Source organism: Bactrocera dorsalis, unplaced genomic scaffold (assembly GCF_023373825.1).
Source record: "Bactrocera dorsalis isolate Fly_Bdor unplaced genomic scaffold, ASM2337382v1 BdCtg326, whole genome shotgun sequence".
NCBI classification, from domain to species: domain Eukaryota; kingdom Metazoa; phylum Arthropoda; class Insecta; order Diptera; family Tephritidae; genus Bactrocera; species Bactrocera dorsalis.
In genome coordinates this window covers 1-25,000 of record NW_026038377.1, presented here as the reverse complement: position 1 = coordinate 25,000, position 25,000 = coordinate 1, and the positions used below count along the sequence as shown (strand labels likewise).

The following is a 25,000-nucleotide window of genomic DNA, read 5'->3' as shown; positions in this document are numbered from 1 at the left end:
CCTCCTAAAAGAAGCCCACAGCCGACGCACATGTGTGGCAAATGCAATTCCATCGTTCATGCTAAATCACCAAGTGTATTATGTACTGGTTGCCGTATATGGACTCATTCTAAATGCACTGGGCTCACTAGACCTGAATTCACTGAACTAGCTAATAATATCAAGTTGCAAGGCTTCCAATGGAAATGGGACCCCTGTAAATTAGAGGTTAGTGTTGTCACCGAAGACGACCCTGAATCCGATAGCGATGATGATGACAATATAACTATGTGTAAGCTAAAAAGTCTGCTTGATGCTCAATATTCTAAACTTGCTGCCTCGTTCGACAGCAAATTTAATAGTTTTAAGTCCTCCATCGAAAAGAATATTGTTGACATCAGGAAGGATGTCTCGAACCTAGCCAAAAAGCACAAGCATACGGATGACAAATGTACTGAGCTTGAAAGCAGACTGAGAACTATTGAAGTTAAGCTCAAAACCTTCTCTAATGTTCCTGCTCCAGCAGAAAATGTCTTCGCTGCATTCGCTGAACGTAAGAGGCGTAAATCGAACGTCGTCTTGTTAAATGTCACTGAATCAACGAAAGCAGATGGAAAAGACCGTCTTGAAGAGGACAGAGCTAATATCCTCTCAGTTCTGCCTCCGGACTTGACTGGTAACGTGGATCAGTTTAAGACTCGTCGTTTGGGCCGCCCATCGCTCGGGCGCACTCGTCCATTTCTCGTTGAAACTCCATCTCCAACTGTAGCGCGTGCAATACTCAAATCTAAACCGCTGGAACCCGCTGCTGGATCTAATAAAGTGATCTTTAAATCTGATCTCACTCCATCTCAGCTAAACCACCTCAAGAACCTCCGGGCGCAGTTAGATACCTTAACGAAGAATGGTGATACATCTAAGACAATAAAGTATGTCAATGGTGTTCCTAAATTAGTAGATAAAAAGTTTCGCTCGATCATCGGTAAGGGAAACCCAACCTTGTCTGCAAGTCCATTACCAGAACGTAAGAGGTCTTCGAACCAAGCTTAGTGATTTTATCACTGCAACGTCAACAAGCAGCATCGATGCCTTCTGTATTTCTGAGACATGGCTTCATCCTGCTATTCACGACGGGGAGGTAATAGACGACACATTTAACATTTTCAGACAAGACAGAAATAATTCAACAAGTACCAGCGAACGCGGTGGTGGTGTCCTCATAGCATTAAAAAAGTATTTCCATGCTGAGTGCATCCACATCCCCGATGATAGCCTAGAACAAATATATGTCAAAATTAAGTACAATAACTCTAATATCATCGTTGGGTGTGTTTACATTGCCCCTAGAGCTTCACTCAACGTATACCAGATTTATCTTGATACGCTTTACTACTTGAAAGATAAACACAGGGACGCCAACTTTCTTATCACTGGAGATTTCAATCTTCCTAGTAGTTTACCACGTTCAGATTGCTTAAACCTACTTTATGAAGGTTTCTCTCTAATGGAATGCATACAATTCAACAAAATCTTAATTGACAATAATAACTTACTTGGTCTTTGTTTCAGTGACCTCCATGTACATATTGAGCGTACCCAAAAAATTAAATTATAGATCGGTATCATCCAGCTTTGGATATCTCAATTGAGCTTCAACCGAGTCTTAACTTTACATTGTCACCTTACTTAGACTTCAAGAATGCTGACTATGTCAACTTCAATAATTTTTATCAAAACACAGATTGGTCTAATCTTTACTCATCGTCCTCCATAGACAGCAAAATCAAAGTTCTCTACGACATAATACACGTTGGTATCTCAATCTATGTTCCTGCTGGTCTTTCCTCGTTGGTTTTCAAGTGAACTAAAACATAAAACGCTACTCAAGAAACGCTACCTATAAGAAACACAATCGTAGTCCGAACTATAGTAAGTTTAGTGGCCTCAAGCGTGAATGCAAGCAACTCAGCGCTGAATGCTACAACACCTACATAATCAAAGTCGAACTATGAGTCCAAGAGGACACTGATGCTTTCTGGAATTTTGTCAAGAACAAAAGAAGATGTAGCAGCGATTTCCCATCTGAATACCAAGAAAGGAGCTGGTCCTGATGGCCTACCAAACATCTTTCTTAAAAGTTGTGCTACCAACCTCAGTGAACATCTCACACATATCTCGCTTCACAATGGTACTTTCCCAACTGATTGGAGGATCTCTTTTGTGTGTCCTATACATAAGGACGGCCCAAAGGCAGATGTCTCCAACTATAGACCAATTTGCATTCAATCTGCTCTTGCTAAACTCTTTGAAAAGATAGTTCTTCCTCAACTGACTGCTTTCTTCTCAAACATCATCACCAGTAAACAACATGGATTCGTCGGTGGGAGATCCACTACCTCCAACCTGTTCATTTACGTCAATTACCAGTTAACGCACTTAAATGGTTACAGTCGTTTTTGATTGGTAGACAATTCCAAGTGAAAGTAACCTCTCTATCAAGCATGACGTAACATCTGAGGTGCCGCAAGGTTCGCATTTGGGTCCCACCCTTTTTAATATATTGATATCGGTGATTTCTTCCGATCTGACTATCTGCTTTATGCAGATGACCTAAAGTTATTCAGAGCCATATCTTTTCGAACTAGATACTGTTACTCTCCAAAGTGATATTGATGCACTCTCGACCTGGTGCCACAAGAATAAACTTGATCTGAATAGCAAAAAGTGCGCTGTGATATAATTTTCACGATCGCACTCATGCACCCCACCTAATTACAACCTAAGTAATGAGGCAATAAACGTAGTTGAACAAGAAAAGGGCCTGGGCATACTCATCGACAACAAATTGACACTCAGCAAACACATCGACAAGATCTTACATCAGGCTTTCAAAGTTCTCAGTTTTATAACTCGGACAAGTAAAGACTTTAATAATCCCAACTCCATTCTGCGTCTTTTTTCCTCGCTGGTCCTCCCAGTCCTGGATTATGGTAGTGTAAATTGGTCACCTTTCACTGAAACTATGTAAACTTCTAGGCTACCGGTACTGTCACGATGTTTCTGGTGGTCTCAACTCATCTGAAGATTTCTATGACCGCTTCAACATCAATAAGTTACATGCCCGTCGTCAGGTAGCTGACCTAATGTTCTTCCTTAAAGTCGTGAATGGATTAATTGATGCTCCGGACATCACCAGCTGTTTCGAGTTGGCACCGACGGGTATCTTTTTAAGACGCAACCGCCAGCTAAAAACCATAAAAACCTCTAAAAGCTACGTGTTCAACAGCCCACACAATCGCATCGCGTTGCTTGTCAACTCGCTGCATACTGAACTGGATTTCTACAACGGCTCACTCAACGCATTCATCCCTGATATAAAACGACGTCTATTAAAATTCTCCTAGTCAAGACAAATTTAATTTTCTTTTTTTTTACTTGCTGTACTATAATTTCTATGTAATAATTATATTATAATTTTATATTTCATTAAAAGCAAATTCCCGTATTTGTGCGTTCTTCGATTCAGCTTTTATATCTTCAATTGAATCAAAACGCTGTCCTCGGAGTGGTCATGTGAATTTGCTGAATAGCCAGAAGGTACACAAAGATAAATCAGGCGAATGCGGTGGTTGCTGCACGCTATTCGTTGAAAATGTGGCGAAATGATCACGAAAAACCAATTCAGTATGAGATGGTGCATTGTCGCACTTCTTTGTACAATAAATTTAGACATAAGTAGTAAAAATCGAGGAATTCATACTTTGACGTGAATTAAGGGATTAGGGGTAGTCAAAGACACGAAAAAATGAGAATTTTCAGTATTTTGTTTGCTATTAAATCGTGTTATTTTACAAAAGTAGTAAAATAACATTATCATAGAATGTGTTGACTTGAAGTCACGAAAATTTCAAAAAAAAAATTAATTTCCAAAGTTACAGTTGTTTGTGTTGACCCACTTCCAAAAAAGGGTACTTGCGGTGACAGCCATAAATCCTTGGAGATTAATCTAAAATCAATCGAAAAGAAATAGTTTTATAAATATCCTGGGCATGATCGAAGGATTTTTTTTCAAAAACTAACAAAATGGCGGCCTCAGGAAAATTTTGTCTAAATTTTTGGGAAAAAATCAACAGTTAATCGTAAAATCAAAGTTAAAAAAAATCCGATCAGGCTCGAGTTTATTATGTACTCTAAAAGCTGTATAAATTTCATTAAAATCTACTGAGCGGCTTTCGAGTTACAGTTGTCACCAGTTCTAAAACCATACTTTTAAGAAAAACTCGTTTAAAGTTTCACACTAGCGCTTTGAAGTGCCCGAGCTCTTTGCTATTTGTCGAATAACTCAAAAACTAATTATCGAATCAACGTGAAATTTTCAGAGAATATTTTTAAGATATTAGACTTAACGAAAATGCAGAAAAAAAAATAATTTTTTGAAAATTCTGACTACCCCTAACCCCTTAAGCATAGATGTCACTAACAGTACTACCAACTTACAGAAAAAAATACCGGTTCCAAAAACACGCGAAGTATAAATTAAAAATTCACCTTTTAATTTTTTAACGTTGGCATTGACTTTGAGCTTATCTCGGGCAATCAGGGATTTAATGCGGCTACTCCAATATACCTGGAATGTGCAGGGAATTTAGCCGGCATCAAAGTTGTCAAGATAAAATAGACAACGAGGAAATTGGAGTAAGTATTGAATAAACGTCAGCTAGTATAACAAAACAATGTAATTTTCTGTAATTATAAAATATTTCCCAATAAACGTCACTTACACTTTGGAAAACGAAAACGTTATTTTTTGAATGCACTCCTCATATACTAATGGCTGCACAATATCATTTGGGAATCGATTTGAAATCATATTGTATAAAACAATCGGTGGCGCTCCGAACATCCTAACCTACCTACCCTTAATGGCGAAAAATCTTGAATAATACCAGTAAGTCATGGGATTTAGGGTTCCGATAATGAAAAACTGGAGATGAGTAATTATTCTAATCCATATGTCCTATGATACCATCATATTTGGATAATTTGTGTTAGGTAAATGGAATCTAGTTTTAGTTTTTTTTTTATTTTATTGTGTATAATATTATAGAAGATTTACTATAACATTTTCATTTTAAATATTACATGTCCATATTAAGTTAAACAGAAATGGGCCAAGCGAAACAGATTACAACACAAACAAAAGGTGATTATAACCCAAAACCAGTTCAAAACTGAAACTTCGTTCAATTATACAATAAGCGATTTGCATACATACATACTTATTCAAATATGCAATAATATACGATAATTCTCAGTTCTGTCCTTAGACCAATTCAAATTCAACAAATTTGCGACTTTAAGGCTCATTGTTTAATTATTTACATTGTGTGTGTGTAACTGTAGCTATTATGTAAAGCTTTTCATATCAGCTAGTACTTTGTGAAAAATATGTTTTAAGATTATTCATGCTATCAAATTCTACTCAACAACGTCCTACTGCAGTCGCTCTTTTTTAATTCTATTACGCAATCTTTATCTTAAAGGGTATATTTTACCCACGTTTCTATAAAATGCGAGAAATCAGATAGCAAATATTCTAGCCTTTTTATCGGCAAAGAATTGCTTCTCATGAAAGCCAGACACTTTTAGAAAGGACGAGCTGAGAGGAGATACATATGTATACCGATATATTGTAACTATAAATAAATTCAGTACGGTGAAGAGAGTTATTGTCGTTGTCGTTTTAAAACGAAATAAAAAAATGGCTATTTGGGGTGTATAACATAATGTCGACAATCAAAATATCGAAATTTAAAATTCCGACAATTCAAAATACGGACAGAAGAAATTTTAAAATAAAGTACTACACTTAAAAAAATGGTTAATATGGTTCATAGTTCCCAAAGTAAAAGCACCACTAATCGAATGTTAAATTTCTGGATTTTAGTCAAGTAATTGAAAACAAAAAAGCTAGAATTTTCTTTCTGAGATCCAGCAGAAAAAGGAGCTCGCCCCCTTTCGCTGTTCACAACGTAAAAAAATACGAACACAAAATGTTTTCAACACGGCGGCATATTGGTTTGTTGGTATTTTGATTTAGCTGCATATTTGAATTTTGATGGGTCGACATTTTGAACTTCGGTATTTTAAGTGTATCCTGGTTATTTAGCACTCCTATTGGCGTTATCGGCATTTATAAAAAATTAACTCGTATTCCCCCATTTTAGAAAGTAAAAACATAGTAACAGTCGTTTCTTGAGCGTGATTATTTTAAGTGAAAGTGAAAATTTCTAACACGAATAAATTGGAAATTTTAGTGACAGAATTAAAATTCTGGGTAGGCCAAAGTTTTAATAAAGAAGATAAAACCACTGAACATTTCGAAAAAATGTAATTCATTTGCACCTCCATGTTGCGACGGACAAGGTTAGTATAAAGTAAATGAAATTTGTAAAATTGCATTTTAATACCTATGACGGTGCTTAAAATTTATGTACATATGTATGTATTTAAATTCAAAATAAAGAAAAAATGGTTCAAATAATCCCTGCAACCCAACAAATACAAACTCCAGATACTATGACACTTCCCTTATTTTATTTTAAAATTCCGATAACTTTCTTTGACGTTACTATAAACTTGGGAAATACGAGTTTGGGTACCAAACGACGATAACTTGGAAACGAAAGTTAAAACGACAACGGGAATAGGGCCGAATACTTGCTTTTATTTAATTTTAGCACTGTCAAGACCATAATACCTTTCCGAAATTTTTCATAAAATAACTTCAAAGGTCACGAGAAATAGGATCTTTAATTAAACACACCATTGTAAAACGCGATATAAAAGTAGCGTGCAAACATTTCAGCCCATCTGTAGGGAATTTTCATAGCTTTCATATTTTATATAGTTAGTCATTGTCTTCATCGTTTCCACATTTCTAGGTTACTTAAATAATTATAAAATATGTATATCTCATCTAAAATACAAAACAACGTATCATCGAAAAATTCGAAATTGAGTTTTTTTATTGATTACGATTTACTACATATACATACATATGTACAAAATATTAAGCTATTGTTCAGGTATAACGAAGTTATTACCATAATTAAAATTTCATTTCATATGAGCAGTTTCTTGTTTCTACCGTTTTTTCCTTCTCTTGCCAACATACGTGTATGAAAAATGATGATACGTTATTTTGCATTTAAGGTGGCGATATGTAGTTCTGTTCGTTTAATACATTTTTACTTTTTGTATATACATATGTTTGTAGATAAATACATATGTATGTTTATATTAAGTTCAAAATATATACAGATTTTTTATTGTAATTCGTTTAATATTTCAATTTCACACACAAATTCTTATTTTAAATTGTGAAATGTTTGATAATAAATCAGGAGGCACGTAATGGGAACTAAAGGACTAAATCATTGATTGTTTTCAATATACTTGTTAATAATTTTTAACAATACACATATATATGTATATACATACATATATGTGTGTTTCAACAATGGATTAAAAAATCAGTTACAAATAAATAAGTATAACACAGAAATACTCAGGGTCCATCCACTCTTTACCATAACTTAATTTATGGAAGATACTACAAAAATAACAATTATAAAGATTAGTTCGAATTAAAACCAAAATCAAGTTTTAGAAATCGGCGTAGATTTGACTAAAGATTTTCAGAATATAGTATGCTTATTCCGATTACGATACTAATTTAAGCATTTATAGTCATGTTATATGGTAAATTAAATTCACATTAGTTCGACTATTAGAAAAAAACGCTTTGTCATGTTTCCACCAAATGTTTGTTTCCAAACTTCGTGGCATGCATAGCTAAAAGGCAATTAAACGCAAGTAGGCGTATGAGACACGGCCGCTTCGAGATTTAAATCTTTGCTGCGACAGCACATCTCACAAATACGTTCGGTATCTGGATTGAGAAAAGTGCAGAAGCGGCAACTCCATTCACTCTGACCGCTAGCGGCCAGCTGTGGGTTCAACATCACTACAGCAGACTGCTTTCGTGTCTTTGACCGAATGTTCTTTTCCGATTGGATTTCATTATTACCATTATTATTGTCATACGCCGTGGTTGTGGAGAGGTTAGGCGTTTGCTTTAAGCCCGACTTTGTTTTCTTCACCGGTTGGGGTTTTAATATAGATTTTTCTTGTTTATTAAAACCACCCACTGATTTCTTCTCGTCACGTTTTTCTACTTCACGCCACGGAGGGGTTGCACCTGATTTTTCCACCAAAGGTGCTTTGTTCTGCTCATTATTAGAATATCGTCCGACCTTTGTCGATTCTGCCTGATTTGATCGCCGCCTCTCTACGTTGTTTTTGGAACCGCTGTTGCTTCCTCCGCCACCGTTTGACAAATTCATTGAATCCAAATTTAAACCCTGTACTAGAAGATCACCACGTTCATTTAAATCTTTTGAATAGCCAGCTCGCTCCAAGTTTTGGAAAACATAATTCCACGATTCATAAGAACCAACCCCATCTTGATTCTTAGAGGCTTGAGTCGGAGAACGTTGCTCACTGCGTCCCACTGTTGAGAAATCATCGAAGTTCGATTCAAAACTTAAATCAGATGCTTCGTTGGTATGCGAAGACATTTTCCTTTTGCAACTACTTCCAGACGTTCCGTTCAACGGAGCTGTATTATCCTTCAATTCCGTATGCTGCAGTTGCAAGTGTTTATCATTATTGTCAAGAACATCCTAAACGAAAAAATTGTTATTATGTTTTCCCCTTTGTCAGAACTTATTTTGTGACTATCTTAATATTGTAACTATAAAATATTATTATGCTATGTAAATACTTGTATTGAATTGAAATTATAATTCTGCAGATGTCAAATTAAAAAAAAAATAAGAATGAGATCATAGTTGGTTCCGAACATATTCAGCTTTTTAAAAGTTCGGAAGTAGAGAACAAAAACAAATATTTGTCATCGAAAACCTCCACTAATCGACACGAATCTTTTTTGAATGTGAAAAAAATGTCTACAATACAATGTTGATGCAATATTATATGTTGATCCCGCTACTGCCTATAGTGGTCTCATTCTTACGATAGGTCACAAGACGATCTTGCACTATCAGTTTGCACATCAACTGAATTTGGTCAACATTCAAGAAATTCGTCTTGAAGTGATTGGATTCACCATACCATAGATAAAATACTTGTCCTTGATAGAGCTTTATCGCCAAAAATTTAATGAAGACTATCGATGCACTGTTGCTGAGATAATCCACGTTAAAAGTTGTAAAAAATAAGAAATGTGAAAGGCAACCCAATAAAACCATAAGGGCACCTTCTTTACAAATCACAAAGCTGTATATACATATGTACATAAATATGTATAGTCCACTGTCTGATTGACGTTGAACATAACTCGTTTATATATGCGTATAATTTGGCATCGAGTATATAATAAATTTATAAAATAATGCTATTGGAGTAATGTTAAACCTTGAAAAACCTTCAATGTTTTGCTAATTCGCGTCTTTATAGTTTCATTTGAAACTCAAATATACTAAATAGATGAAACATTCTAATTATGTTTAAATTCTTATTCTTACCATCATTGAATTTCTTTCTTGTTTCGTTGCAATATTAGTTGATGAATTATTTTTTAAACGATCAGCTTTCGGTAATGGTCGTGCATAAGCATAGTTTCCATACATGTCGTCAGAAGAGGGATGCTGGGAAGCGGAATATGGTGCATATTGATGGCCTATCATAATATCCTTCGTTTGGGCATAAGCTGTTGGGATGTTCGCTACACGGCCAAAGTGCCGCTGCTGGTCAATAATTCGTTCCCGATCATAATCAAAGGAATTACAATGTGGTAATCTATGTAGTAGAGCATGAAAATCGTGTGATTTAAGTGGTGCGCGATCATCAAATTCGATTAGTTGTTGATCTGGGGGAAAGGAACGTTGACGGTATGCTTGGAAATCTTTACCACCAACCACTACAGATGATTGGCGGATAGGTGGCAACGGCGGTTGTTGGTAGTTGTGCGACTTTGACACGGAAGCGTAGCCACCGTTATCTGTATTATTATAGGGATCACTTTTAATGCCATTACACGCGGCATTGGGAGTTGCGTAGTGGGTGTTCAACTGATTTGAAATATTGTACGGGAGTGGATATCGGTTGCCTGACACATTGTAGGGATGAGAATAAGCGGGGTTCATGCCACAATTGTTCATTGCATTATTTGAACCACCACCTGAAGCGACAACGGCCGCATAGGAAACACTACTTTCACCCATACTGGCCCCATCCAAGCAATCATAAGGGTGTTCATACACGTTTTGTGTTGGCAATTGATGCGGAGGTTTGTAATGATGCGCCGTGCAACCCTTTTGTTGATGATCAAATGAATGTCTATGTGGCAACTGTGGCACCGGTTCACTGTAGTGATCCAAACTTCTGGAATGCTGCATTGCTGCAGAGGACATTCCATAACCAACTTGGTGTGGTAGTTGATATCCAGATATTGGATATGAAGGCATTTTACTGTTTCCGTTACATAAATTATTCGTTACTGATGATGATACAGGCGCATGAATTGCGCAATTTCCATGGTTCTCGCTTTGCACTCCATATTGCGCTCCCGCTGGTATGCGATTATAAATCGAGCAATTCGCACACTCCGGTGTAGTGTATGTTTGTGGTGAGTGTTGAATACTAGCGTAACAGTTATCTACATAAGAATTCGTTAATATTGTATCTGGTTAAATATAGAACTAGAAGGACCAGATACTTACCAATATTTATAAGTTTCTCCTTTCGCATTTGCCTTTCTTGAATCGCATAACCCAAACTTTTTATCGCTTGCGAAGATCCTCCTGATGAATGTTTAAAGGTTAAAACACCACATTTCATTTTTAGTAAATAAAAAATATTACTTACCAATGTACTTCTCGCGATAGTGAAATATATCCTGCCAAGAACAAGTAATCCCAAGTGCAATGAGACCTGAATAAATATGCTCCATTATTTGGCACTCGACGTAGGCAGCCATTGCATCACGTGACACGTTTGTCACTTGGTCAGGACAAATAGGCCCATCCAATACAAGAATCTCTTCCGAAACCTGTCTGTAGCCCATAGCTTCGAAAAGCTTTTCAGCATCTAATAAATTCGATTTAATTTCATGCTGATAGAAACCTGAATACATCTGAATGAAAATCGAACGTTTTGATTCTAATAAATTATTCATGACTTTAAGACGAACCTTTAAAACTCTAAACTCTTTTCGCCAAGGCTTTGTAAATAAATTATTTGCATAGTGACTGATTGATCTAAATCCAATGATTGCCTTGTATGCATTGAACTCGTCCATTTCTCGTATCGATTTCCTTAGAACATGCGCTGTTTCTGGTAAAAAAAATTTCCGATCATGAGGCACAATACACAGAAACTCCTTAAGACAATCTACAAGGACATTTTTATACCGTTACCTTATATTTTAAATAATTTTAATAAATAATTTACTCTCTAATTTTTTCCCTTCTTCAATCTTTTGAATGCTTCCATCGGTGTCCAAATATGTCCAATGACGTTTAAGGATTTCATCCCATAAGTCAGGAAGCATATCGCGTGGCATGAAGTCAGACATTTTTACGATCTGCTAAAAGTGTACAAATTTAATATTAAAAAAGTCGACCAACTTTTTGAATGCAACAAAAATTGTTTCGTCAAGGGTACATGTTATAAAAAAAACATTATTTGCTTTATAATAACCAAGTATTGTGTCCAAGGTGTTACTTTGAAAATGGTCTTAAATTAATCAAGCATTCTACTGCCGAAAGAATATATACAGAACTAAACTTACGAACAATAGATAATTGTTTTACAAACTAAATGCGCTATTTTTTATCTCAGTCTTGTTCAGGGCTTTGGCTGGGTGTATTTTTTATAACGTTCGGTTTTATATTTCATAATTTACGTCTAATACATAATGTGTTTATTGGGAGCAATAAGGTATCTCAATTTTGACGATCGGCAAATGGTAAACCAACATAAGTGAACAAGATAAATAGAGCATCTGAAGTCTTGCAACACCTCCGCCGGCTTGAGTAAGTTTTGGACTACTTTTAGGGCTTTGTCTAATCTGAAGAGACATGACGACAGAGTTGAAATTCAATTCAATGGCCCTGCCTCTTCGGACATGAAGAAGTGCGCAAGCTATTTTAGTCGGAAAATTCCATTGCTCCCTTCCGTGGTAAAAAACACACTCTCTCTCAATTTTATTAAGATAACTGGCATGGCCGATATAAGCGAATAAAGTACATGTGGGTAAGAGATATGTTGGCCCGATTCAACCTATTTGTAACACACTGACATGCTACTATCAGGAAAGGATTCTCTTTGAATTTCAATTTTATGTCTATCTTACACATTGACCGATATTTTCAGTGCATTTTCACACCAAAATATAAAAAATCGGAGGAATGTTACCAAAAACGTGTTACAAAAGAAAAACCATTACGTTTCTAACCTCTAGTAAACGCTTATAAATAGATACTACAAAATTAATTTTTTCCGGTGCTAATAATGGATTACATACTGTACCTATTAATAAGCCTTGTATATTTCAAATAAGATTTAAGAACGATGAATTTTTAGGTATACCAATAACTGTTTGTGAAATGAGTAGGTGGGATCGTCACCTGATTTTAAGAGGCGCTCCTAGTGTGACCGCCAAAAACCAAAATATTTTCGAAAAATGTATAATGAGATGTACGGCCTAAATTTTATTATAATTTTGAGGATATATGTATTTTTACATAATAAATGATTATTATTAAAAGTTATACAAAAGAAATGACTTCAAATTTCACGAGTTATTAGATATTTTCTCATGTTACTAAAATAAATCATGATAAACTGGAAGATCACAACAACCTGAAACATATAAAATAAGAAAAAACAAGCAATTGGATGGTCGATCATATAAAAGGCTTAGAAACGACTAGGATTATTTTGCACTTGCTTTCAAGCAAATTTCATGACTTGTGAGTAGTGGTGGTTTTCCTTAGTTTCATATATTTGCGATATTTTTTCGCTCAGCTCAAACCAATTTAATTTATTGTTATATTCCACAAAGGGAAAATCATGCTTACTGTTACAAACTGTGCTTGGGACACAAATTTCTTATATTTTCTATATATTTCAAGCACTTCCAAATAACATATCTTCGAATGACTCACGTTTATTTCAATTTCTGCAAACACTTGAACTCATACTAATGGAAGAAACAATATGTTATTAATTTTTATGTCAGAATATAATCCTGATGATTTTTATGCATAGAAGCAATTAAAAATCTTAAAGATTTAATAGCACGTTATTTTACATTTATTTAGCAAAATAAGTGTTCATTTTTAGTTTTATATGAATTGATTAAAATAATTTTTTTCGGTTTTTGGCAAACATTCAAATTTTTAACAAAAGGGGCAAATCTAGAAACACTACATAGCCGGCAAAAACATCAGACAAAAAGATGTAACCCGCCCAGGCAGAAGGTTGTTCTAAATAGTATTTTTGGCGATTTCACAATTAAGATGTTTAACCGGGAACGCAGTATTTCTAAATTTCATGTATATACGAAGTTTATTAAATATGCACTTACAGACCTTCTTAAAGTATATTGATGAATAATCGCAGCATACAAATTTATTTGCACTTTTGTATTTTTATTTTAAGGCTTTCCATGACTTACTCGTACAAATAAAGGAAATCAAAGGGCACAAAAGCTGTGCTATGTATAATGTTCACACTTGATAAAGATGCGGAGGTGGTTGTTATTTTTAGCTCTTCCTGATTCCGAAATTTACAAAATAATCAACTCGCTCTGATTTAAATTCTTTATACCACTACATCCTTTAAATTTACATACATTTCTTTTGACTTCGGTGAATTCTTGTGAGAAATAATATTCACACCCGTGCTAGATTGCATAAATATTTTCTTTTGACGCAGCAGCTATACAAAGGAATGCAGCTCGCTATTACATTTTTTTATTATTATTTGCACATATTACAAAAACTGTTGATTGAAAACAATCCGAACGCTTTTGGGAAAATTCACTCCAATATTATAAATATTTAATTAAGATTTTGAAATAATTTTTATCGAAACACTTTTGTTACTTTCGCGACTTAAAAATTTTGCTTTGCATTTGGCTCTCTATTTCTTTACATTTATCACCTTATCCATATCATTACAAAAATTGAGGTGGCCACAGTATCAAAAAAATAATAAGAGTAAGAATTTTTTGTTTAAATTCTATGCATTGTTTGTTTTACATACTTTTCCTCAAATAATGAAATATGTAGTAATATAAAATTACAAACTAATTTCCTAACATAATTTGTCATATCTAATTTTCACACTTCAAAAACGTTTTCGATACGAAATTTCTGAAAGAGGTGATTAGGCTGTGTTACCCTATCGACATCTTTTATAAATGCACTAATCTTTCGCACAATACGCTCGATAAAACTTTATATGCGATGTTGAGGAGGCTTATCCCACGGTAGTTGGCCCAGATTGTGGGGTCACCTTTTTATGGATTGGTCGGAGCACACTTAAATTCCAATCGTTGGACATGCTTTCGTCCCAACCATGCCCGTTGGGGCATTGGAAAATCAATGGTTTCGGTTGCAGCTGTACGAAAGGAGTTTGAAATGCCGTCCACAGTTCCCTTATACCGGGGTCCGGGCGGGTGCGAATCTCGGCTGCATCAAGATAGTGGTCCGAGTCGATGTTAAGACCTCGGAGCGTACGCACGTCTAGAACACTGTCTTCCGTCTATCACAACATGATCGATTTGGTTGGTGGCTTTTCGATCCGGAGACAGCCGGGTAGCTTGATGTATTTTCTTGTGCTAGAATCTAGTACCACATATTTCGAGCACCGGCGAAGTCGATCAGCCTCAACCCATTTGGGGATGTTTCGTCGTGGAGGCTGAATTTACCAACCGTAGTGCCAAAGATACCTACTTTGCCCACCCTGGCGTTAAAGTCGCCAAGCACGATTTTGACATCGTGGCGGGGGCAGCTCTCATAGGCGCACTCCAAGCCCTCATTAAAGGCAAATTTGGTCACATCGTCTTCTCTTCCGTCGGGGCGTGGGCGCAAATCAGCGATACGTTGAAGAACCTCGCTTTGATGCGGATTGTGGCTAGATATTCATTCACCGAAGTGAAGATGGTACTCGGCGACGGAGTCTCTCTCCCACCACGAATCCCACAGCAAACTTGGGCTCCTTTATATGGCCACTGTATTAAATGCCACAAGGACCTACTTATCTCAGTCTTTGTCCCATCCATCGCACGGTGACGTCAGCCTTTATTTTCGTGAGGACATCAACCAGCTGGCAGCGGCACCTTCCCAATTAAGAGACCGATATTCCAGGTGCATGCCCTCAATTCGTAGTCCTTATTTCGTTTGCCATGTTCGTCACCAAAAGGGGGGTTTCTCTTGAGAGGCTGTTGATAATTTTTCATTGGTAATGTTTTTTACGTGGCGGGTCCCAAACCCAGCGCACAACCCTATGTAGAGGATATTTCGCCTTCTCACTTTAGCTCGCCGTCAAACGGATGTTCTTAGGCTACCCAGAGGATACTTGGTAAAAGACCGGAAGTCGTGAGCTGCTTGAGCCATATGTAGAAGAATCGTTTCTGGCCATTCCCAAGTGAATGGCGATCAGAGAACTTTCCATTCTCCAGTCAAGTTAGTCAAGTACTAGTGGATATAAAAGTGCAAAATATAAGTGTAATATTAATTTTAAATCGCAAAAATACGTAAATACTTATATTTTGGAAGAATAGGTCCTCCATTCTATATCAATAAAATTGGAATTTTTTTTTAAATTGTTAGCCTCATATATAACAAAAACCTCACAATAGTGATTGTGGTGATTTCATGGCATGAGAATAGGGGAGAAAAATTACGCTTGTTAATCTCACCATCGAGTAGTTTTGAAGCTAATCTACTCAAAATCTGTGCGATTCTGATCTAGCGCCATATGATAGTATTTACAGAAGTCTATTACATTATCACAGCTGATTTAGGAGCTACAAAGAAAAATGTAAAAAAATTATGATAAAGAAATAAATTAATAGCAATGCATCTGAATTCACTAAATTTTCATTTCCACGACAGGTGAAACTACGTAACCGGAAAGGACCTAGATAAAAAATCCGGCCTTGGCCTGTAAACTCGGCAGAATGCTCCCACTACAACAACCACAAACTAGATTAGTAAAATATTAAATGTAATTTAGTCACTCCGAATTTTAGGACGTAATATGATATAAGGATTTTTAAATTCCCTATGCCACGTTGCTGTAATCTCGTTTCTAATATTTTTTCTGGCTTTGTTTTTTTTTCATCAATCTTTTTATGGAAAATATCTGGTTGGCAATGCTGAAATGAAAATAAAGTCGATAGTTGATGTGACGATAATCGCTGATTTGTTATTCCTTATATTCCCTTGAATTATCTGAGCCACATTTATTCCTATTCGAATTAAATGTTATTTATCAATTAGATTAATTAAGAAAGGATTTTAAAATTTGTATTGAATATGAGTGATATAGATTTGGGTTTTGCGGAGGAACGCGAGTGCGCATGGTTGACGAACCGATATTTTCCTAGCAAGGCAGGTGGGAAACCAGCGTGGTTGGAACTGGAAAAATTGCCAAATAACAATGAGCTAAAATGCGAAAAATGCCAACAACCTAAAGCATTTCTATGCCAGGTAAACAAATCACGACTGGATATAGATACGTTATGTATAATTATTTATTTATTATAGATTTATGCACCATTTGAAGATGAGTACAATTTTCATCGTACTATTTACGTTTTTGTGTGCCGATCGCCCGATTGTCAGGAGAATAATTCAGCAAAGTAGGGGTAGATTTTTTCATTTTAATAAATCCCCTAAAATTTTTTTTATTATTTTAACAAAATAGTTATTTGAGTGTTTACCGAAGTCAACTGCCAAGAAAAAATACTTTTTACTCAATAGAACCACCAATAGAGGAAGGAAAGCCTTTGGTAATTAATTCCTTTACTTTCATATGAATAGTATAATGTAGTACACATCTGTTTCTGAATAGCCAGAAATTAACACAACAAAGAAATTGTGTTTTGTTTGTGGTTGCTTGGGACCTTTAGCATGTGGCCGATGCCGGAGCATAAACTACTGTTCTGCAACCCATCAACGTGCTCACTGGCAAGATCACAAAAAAATTTGTACGTCTGAAAATAATAGTAGATGTGAAAATGTCAGTGTGCTGTTGCCTAATATTATATTTCCGGAATGGGAAATTGTTGTTGAAGCGAATAATCCAGAGGAAGAGTTTGATACAGAAAACGACGATGAAAGCGTGGAACAGTCCCGCTGGAAAGAATATCAGGAGTTATTGGATGCTGGAAACACAGGTACTCTGAAGGATGTTCCAGATTCTGAACTGGATAAATATGTTACCGAATCTGAAGCGGTTGATGACAAGTGTTTTAGGAATTTCAAAAAAGAAGTGAGCAGAGACCCTGAACAAATTTTGAGATATAAGCGAGGAGGACACCCTCTTTGGATAGCAAATGTTGAGCAAACTTTCGGCCAAAATCATCGAATTCCTGATTGCGAGCTATGTGGTAGTATGCGCCAATTCGAGTTTCAGATAATGCCACAGATGCTTAATTTGCTGAAGGATGACCACCTTGATTGGGGAGTATTGGCTGTGTATACATGTTCAAAAAGTTGTAACTTACCAGCTGACAAAGGATATGTTGCCGAATATATTATAAAGCAAGATATCATTCCTAATAAAAACGAAACATAAAGTTATAATGTTCTGAACTAATTTATTTCTTGATATACAGTTTTTTTTATTAAATTATGCGCTTCAGCAGGCGTTTTTAGCAACAACAAATTTTGTTAATTTAACTTAATAATGGGAAAATGGCGGTGTTTTGAAAAGTCAAAATCAGGTTGTGTTTTCGAGTCTTTCTGATGACCTTTTGCTAAAACATTCATGACAACAGAATTTACTTTGGCGACGTGAAGCATATCCAAAATCTAAAGGATTACAGAAAGAAAAATAATATATTTTGCTTTTATTGTATTTTTCATATGTGTTGGAATTGACCTACCTCTTGGTCTGGGTTTTGTATGGATTCCAGAACGATTCGTGCTTGATCAAAATGTTTTGCGGCGATCGCATAAATTTCCGACGATGGCGGTCGCATCATATGTTCTCTTATACTCTTAAATTCGGCGTAAGAAACAGGGGGTGGGCTAGTTAAAGTAGCAAAAGGTGCAAATCTTCTGTTGAAACGTATTTCTTCATTATCAAACTTTGGCATTGGTTGACGAATTCGACCGTCTTTTGTTAATGCTCCCATGGCTTTATAATACCCACCGCACATGCTTAACATAGCATGATAATAAACGATCTCCTGTCTATAGGGTTTTTGCTGTTTCTTGTTTTTTTTGGGTTTAGGCTTACGATTCTTTGAATTGCTGCTCCCATGTAGTCTACTTTGATGTTCGGCATATTCTTCCTGTACAAGAAGATTATTTTCTGTTCGTGTTAAAGCAGATACAATGAACCCTATTAACAATTCATATGGATACCTGCAATTTAACACATAAAAATATATGAAAAAATAACAAACATTTACTAATAACTTTACCAATAAATATATAGGAACTCATGTACAGAATACAGTTCTAATTCAAATCCCGACATCAAATAGAGCATCATTGCACGAAAACTGTTATACAAAACCCATGTTGCAAACTGGCAGCTATGTTTTAGAGCCGTAGCGTGCGCTTCATTTCCTTCCGACGCCTTTTCGTTTGCTAAAATTGTCAAATGAGAGTCTAAGCGGGCTGCCTCGACTTGAATAGTATCAAAACCATCAATAAATCGAGCCAACTTGTCACGTTGGCGAGCTCGATTGAAGCCGCAAATACGAATGAATTGTGTGAATGTATTTAGACTAATACAGTACCGGAAGAAAGTATCTAAATACATTTGTATCTTCTGATCGGATGCCAGGGAATGCTTTGGATTTAGTACAGGCGGAGAATTAAAAGCACGAACTGAGTCCCATAGAAAATCCTTGATTGGAATTGTACCAAAAACAAGGCGACGGTTGGATATAAATAAACCTTGAAGCACACTACGCGAAAGCACGCATTGTCCAGACTTCTTGCTAAACTCAATAAAGAAATTCTATTGAAGACCAAGATTATTTTTAGTTCAATTAATTAATGATAGCTAGTTACCAAGGCTGAGTAGTAATCGCGCATTCGTATTATTTTACAAGCATACTTTAATCGATGTACTAAATCTTCTAGAAACTGTAAACTGGAGAGGCGATCACGAATCTTTACATTCCGCGGGAAAGTAGGTGGTTGACTACGATCATGAATGCGAGGGGAAAATCCAATGGGATTTGGAGAATCAGCTGGCAATAATGTTACATTGTATTAATTTAAAAAAAAAATTATTATTGTTTTAACTTTATACTTACAGTTGGGGATTGGTTGAATACCCTTTTCAATGGTACGTTTAATTTGTGGTATTAATTCGAGTGATGCATTTAGGTTTTTGTAAATTTCGTTCATATTGGACTCTTGAGGGGCAGTTCCCATGACAAAATCGAATAAGAAAATTGATTGATAAAAGTGACGCATAAAACGCAGACGATGCACAACGGCCATAGTGTACTCCGGTTGCTGTTCTGTTTTGCTTAGACGCACTAAATCATCTTCTGCTTCTTTCAGCTGAGTTGCTACCGCCGTCGGTTGGCAATCTTCAACAGCCAATAAAGACGAATTACCATAGAGCTGGAAGTCTTCTTCTTCATTTACACTACTGATAATAATTATGTTTTTTATAATGACGATAAGAATTCTTATAGCGTGACAAAAATAGCGAAGTGCTTTATCCTTGATACCACTTGGCTGGTGTAAATAAAGGCAAGTAAACAAAACCTGATCCATTGAATTTCCTTCCAGCCACGATACAAGACAAGCAAATAGTGCATCAAATGTGCCGATAAGTTCCTCGTTGGTGAAATTGTCAAGTTTCAAAGCACCCGACTACGTATTATAAATTGGTTAAAGCAACTGAAAATCCTATTAAGATAGCACAAATATATTACCTCCACAGCCGATTCAAAAGTATGAGGAGGTGCGTCATGTTTGTTGTATCCCATTCCTACGTCCATTTTGGGATCCATCATTTCAATAGCAGACATTGCTTCGAATAAGCCAAAAAGCATATCTTGGGCTAATTCCCCTAAATTTAACTCTGAACACGAATCAAAAAACTCTTTTGTGATATCCACCCAACCGAAGCGCGGGTATTCGCCCGTGTCTTCATTGGACCGAACATTGCGTTGAATGTCACTATCTATAAAGCCGCCTTCTTCCATTGCCCATTGGTTGGCATCGTATAATTCGGGCATTACAAAGTCCTCGGGTTTATTTTGCAGAGCTGCCGCAGCAGCTGCAGCCGCTGAAGCTGCTTGGAATACAGCATTCCCACTAGAAGAAATTATATATGTATTGATTGCTGAAAGTTATATATGTAACCTTATATTTACTTACAGATGATCCATTTGTTTTGTTAGTCTACGTTTCAAAAATACCCCGCTCTATATTTGTCATCTGTTTTTAATAAAAGCGATTCTGGAAACTTTTCTCTCAAAATCTATTAAAACTTACAAATTTTATACTCTACATACTGTTTAAAAAATATATAACATATGTATTTAAAATGATGCCGTCTAATGTTTAATTGTGACGGCACATTTATTCCGATAATAATGATAACGAAAGCGATAATTGATCAATAAATATCGGTATAACCCACCAAAACGGAAGCTGACACATATGCACCGAGCGACTGATAAGTAGGGATGGCGTGATACGAACCTTTTTATTTTGGCTGATTTTTCTTTCATTCTCTTTCCATGGTTATGGAGATTTGTGAATTTTGAACAGCTATTATCAAAAAAGTGGGACACCAGAAACAAATTAAACATAATAAAACTAGCTGAAAAAATTTCTACTAAACTGAATTTTCAAGGAACGCCACATAAGTATATGTAATATTGATTTTTTTGTGCAACTAAAGTTTTTAAGTGAAACCTCTAATCAGAGTATGGGAAAGGTTTCGTTAAACCTTTAACATGACAGTGGTTAGAGTGTATGACGCATCCACTAGAGAAACGGCACGCGTCCATTAACGTTTAAGGAACGAAAAGAGAGAAAGAGGGAGAGAGTTCCCAGCAAGTGTTGATAATTAAAACACTCGCATTGAAAACCGTGGGATGCTTCACTCACTAAGGGTGAACGCAGAATGAACGCTCAGAACCGAGCTTAGCGCAAAGCTGATTTCGATCAGCGGTGATCGAATTTAGGTTCCGCAGGGTGGGTGTGAGATTCAGCGCTGAATTCCGCATGTACTTTGCTATTGTACTGATTTGTTATGTTATGTTGCTTCTTCGTATCAGGTAAATATTGTTCTACCACATTCCTGGTGGTACTCATAAACAAGATTAAACTCAAAAAATCAGCACACACTCAATACAAGAAAAAGAAAATCCAACACAATTAAAACCGTTTTAGTACTCTAAGGCGGCACTGCAAAGGACTCAGTGCGGAATGTTACAGTAATTACGTATACAAAGTTGGGTACATGGTCCAGTCTGACGCCAACGCTTTTTGGAAGTTTATAAAGGATAAAAAACAAAATAACATTGATATACCGAACTCAATGTCTTGGATGGATCAAGCAATCAGCTCGTTGATGCTAACTCAAATGGATCGTCAACCGACGTACACAGCTTAGAGGTCCAATACAATGATGTTCCCAAGCATCTACTCAAATTAAATCCAAACTGCGCCATCGAGCTTTGTGAGCCCCTCACACATATTTTTAACTACTCTCGTCAATCAGGTAGTTTCCCCCGTACCTGGAAACTGTCATATGTGAGTCCAATACATAAAAGTGACCCAAGATCTGAAGTAACCAAGCTCTTCGAAAAGTTGGTTCTTGCTCAACTATCTCTAACCTTCAAGGATATCATCATTACAAAACAACATCGATTTGTGGGTGGCAGATCAACCGTGTAAAATCTCTACCTGTATGTCAACTATATACTCAACGCACTGAATGAAAAGGTACATTCAATCTACACTGACTTCAGTAAAGCTTTTGATCGCGTTGACCATATGATACTCGTCTCAAAACTCAATAACTATGGCGTCAATGTCACCGCACTGGATTGGCTTAACTCATATTTAACTGACAGGTTCCTACAAGTCAGGGTTGACGGATATCTGTCTAGAGAATATGAGGTCACATCTGGAGTTCCTCAGAGATCGCATTTAGGACCCCTACTCTTTAATATTTTTATCAATGACATTGTAAACAATATACTTACAATCTGAATGTCTTCTATATGCCGATGATCTGAAAATATTCAGAATTATTTCTAACGATTCTGATGTCATACAACCACAACAAGATAGCGACTGGATGTCAGCCTGGTGCCTTAAAAATAATCTTGATCTCAATGCAAAAGTGCGCTGTCGTATCCTTCCCACGCTCTCAAAACAATATTGTCACCAACTACAAACTCAACAACGAGTATCTACAGGAATTAACCGAAATCAAGGATCTAGGAATTATAATAGATAACAAACTCACATTTGCACAGCATATTGACAAAATAACTGTGCAATCTTTTAAAATGCTAGGACTCATCATCAAAATAGGAAGGAATTTCAACAACCCAAATTCTCTGGTCAGTCTATACCTCTCAATTGTACTGCCAATACTAGAGTATGGCTGTGTAATCTGGTCTCTGATACACTCATCAACAGAGTTGAGAGAATACAAAACAAATTCTGCAAGACATTGTTGTTCCATCAATAATTAAGGATGAAGGGACTCACCACTGAGGACATCCGCTCCCGTTTCAAACTCAACAGCTTAACATCGCGTCGGAAGGTTTCTGATGCGGTATTTTCTACAAAATTGTCAACGGTCATTGACTCCTCCTGAAGCACTCAGCAGTATTGAGCTTGCTCCTACTAGCCTCTCGCTCAGGCATAACAGACTGTTGAAAACAACAAAGACTTAACGAAACAACGTATACCTCGGACCAAATAATAAGATTGCTAATCTCGTAAACTCACTACACGCGGACATTGATTTTTACGGAGGAACATATCAAGCCTTCATCTCGCACACCAAAAATGTACTGTTTATCTACCATTAACTCGTTACTTACATTCAAATTCATGGTCGATGTCGATGGCCGATTGTGTATATATTGTATAACACTTTCCATATTCTTATCTCTATATAATTTTTTTTGGTACTTAATTTTGTATATTTTACTAACTATACGATGTATTAAGCCGATTGGCGTATAGTTTATTAAATAAAAAAATAAAATAAAAATAATCTTTTAATTGTTATTACTTTTTATGGATGCTCTTTTTACCTACCCTTACATGAAGTCTTATGTAATTACTCTTTTTAACAACCCTTACATGTGCGGAAAGTTCTCTGAGCGCCATTCACTCTGGAGTGGCCAGAAACGACCAAGTATTCTCTGGGTAGCCAAAAATCAACCGTTTATAGGCGAGCTAAAGTATGAAGGTGAAACATTCCTCCACAGGGCTGTGCGTTGGGACCCAGCACGTAAAAAACACCCCCAATGATGACGACCATTGCAAACGTATGTATTTAGTGTTATGATTTAAGGGCATGCACCTGGAATGTCCGATGGGAAGGTGCAGATGGTTGACGTCCTAGGAAGAATAAATGTTGACATTACCGCCTTCCAAGAAGTGCGATGGACGAGAGAAAGGCTGAGAGGAGACGAGAAGGTCCTTGTGGCATTTAATACGAGGAAACATCCCTAAATGGGTTGAGGCTGAGACTTGGCCGGGGCCCGAAATACAGTTATCTATAGTACTAGATTCCAGCATAGGAAAACTCATGTTGTTGTTAATGGTTAGCTAATCCCCGTTAGGATGGTAAGGGTTGTTTGTGTTATCGTCGAGGTCATCTAACGATAGGCCCAAGAAACGTGCTGTTTCGACGGGGTCGGACCAAAGGGTGGAAGGAAAACTCATCAAGATGCCTGGCTGTCTCAGGATCGAAAAGCCACCAACCATATCGATTATGTTGTGATAGACGGAAGATACGTCTCCAGTGTTTTAGAAGATACGTACCCGCCTCTGTGCAGCAAATAACATACATATAGTATAGCAAAAAATACAAGGAAGGTTCGACGTTGAGAAGATGTAATCACAGCAGGCAGTCGAGCGATTTTCTGCTCGACTTGCACTCCTGATCTGTGAGAGCACTCATCAGCAACTGGGTATAATATGTTGTGGTACGGCATTTCAAGCTCTTTACGTACAGCTGCAAACGAAATCATTGGTTTTCGGAGAATGCAAAAGAACAACTGGTAAGATGAGGAGTGCAGTGTTGTAGCGGAGAAAAAACAGCCTACCTCGCAACGTTATAATCGACCACAACATTTGTGGGATGGAATAGATACCGAGAGTTGAAGGGGAAACGAGACGCATTTTCAGAGGTGATCTACTAACTGAACATATGTCCATTCAGGCTTTAAAATCGCCTTGTAAAGCCTAACTTTGATTTTCAAACTAGGCTGCGATTTTCTCCAAAGCGTCTAAAACACCAGAAGGTGAAGGCGCAGTTAACAAACTTAAATAAATTCTGTCTTCAGAGGATGTCATATTAACCTATCCTAATTTCACTAAATCGAGGTTTGACATCCGCTTCCTCAAAGTGATTTCACAGAAAAATAATTAAAATTAGCAACAAACAACTCAAAACCCGAAAAAACACTATAACTGTAAAATCATTTCTTGTGGAGATGTTCGATATGTTAAAGCAA

The 25,000-nt window shown here is 36.5% G+C and overlaps 3 protein-coding genes across 10 annotated transcripts; 1 reads left to right on the top strand and 2 right to left on the bottom strand.

Annotated features, from left to right (window-relative positions):
* Positions 1-5,747: 5,747 nt before the first annotated feature.
* LOC105225356 (protein tamozhennic) lies at positions 5,748-14,228 on the bottom strand. Of its 8 annotated transcripts, none has more exons than XM_011203766.4 (7): positions 13,658-14,228; positions 11,518-11,653; positions 11,258-11,457; positions 10,933-11,200; positions 10,788-10,868; positions 9,591-10,723; positions 5,748-8,726 (listed from the first exon to the last, which is right to left on the bottom strand). In XM_011203766.4, exons 2-7 carry the CDS (start codon positions 11,639-11,641, stop codon positions 7,848-7,850), a joined length of 2,685 nt encoding a protein of 894 aa, XP_011202068.2. In that variant the 5' UTR covers positions 11,642-11,653; positions 13,658-14,228; the 3' UTR covers positions 5,748-7,847. The 8 variants fall into 8 exon arrangements, with proteins under 8 accessions (XP_011202068.2, XP_011202070.2, XP_011202071.2 ...); XM_011203768.4 differs by having other exon boundaries at positions 11,518-11,650; XM_011203769.4 differs by having other exon boundaries at positions 13,662-14,228.
* A 2,265-nt stretch (positions 14,229-16,493) lies between these two features.
* On the top strand, positions 16,494-17,888 carry LOC105225354 (programmed cell death protein 2). The gene is made up of 4 exons (XM_011203763.4): positions 16,494-16,790; positions 16,848-16,942; positions 17,008-17,092; positions 17,155-17,888. Exons 1-4 carry the CDS (start codon positions 16,617-16,619, stop codon positions 17,878-17,880), a joined length of 1,080 nt encoding a protein of 359 aa, XP_011202065.2. The 5' UTR covers positions 16,494-16,616; the 3' UTR covers positions 17,881-17,888.
* On the bottom strand, positions 17,883-20,842 carry LOC105225355 (N-alpha-acetyltransferase 35, NatC auxiliary subunit homolog). Its single transcript, XM_011203764.4, has 7 exons — positions 20,661-20,842; positions 20,213-20,597; positions 19,580-20,150; positions 19,332-19,513; positions 18,734-19,278; positions 18,191-18,674; positions 17,883-18,116 (listed from the first exon to the last, which is right to left on the bottom strand). The coding sequence occupies exons 1-7, from the start codon at positions 20,669-20,671 to the stop codon at positions 17,976-17,978; spliced, it is 2,319 nt and encodes a 772-aa protein (XP_011202066.2). The 5' UTR covers positions 20,672-20,842; the 3' UTR covers positions 17,883-17,975.
* Between the last annotated feature and the right edge of the window lie 4,158 nt (positions 20,843-25,000).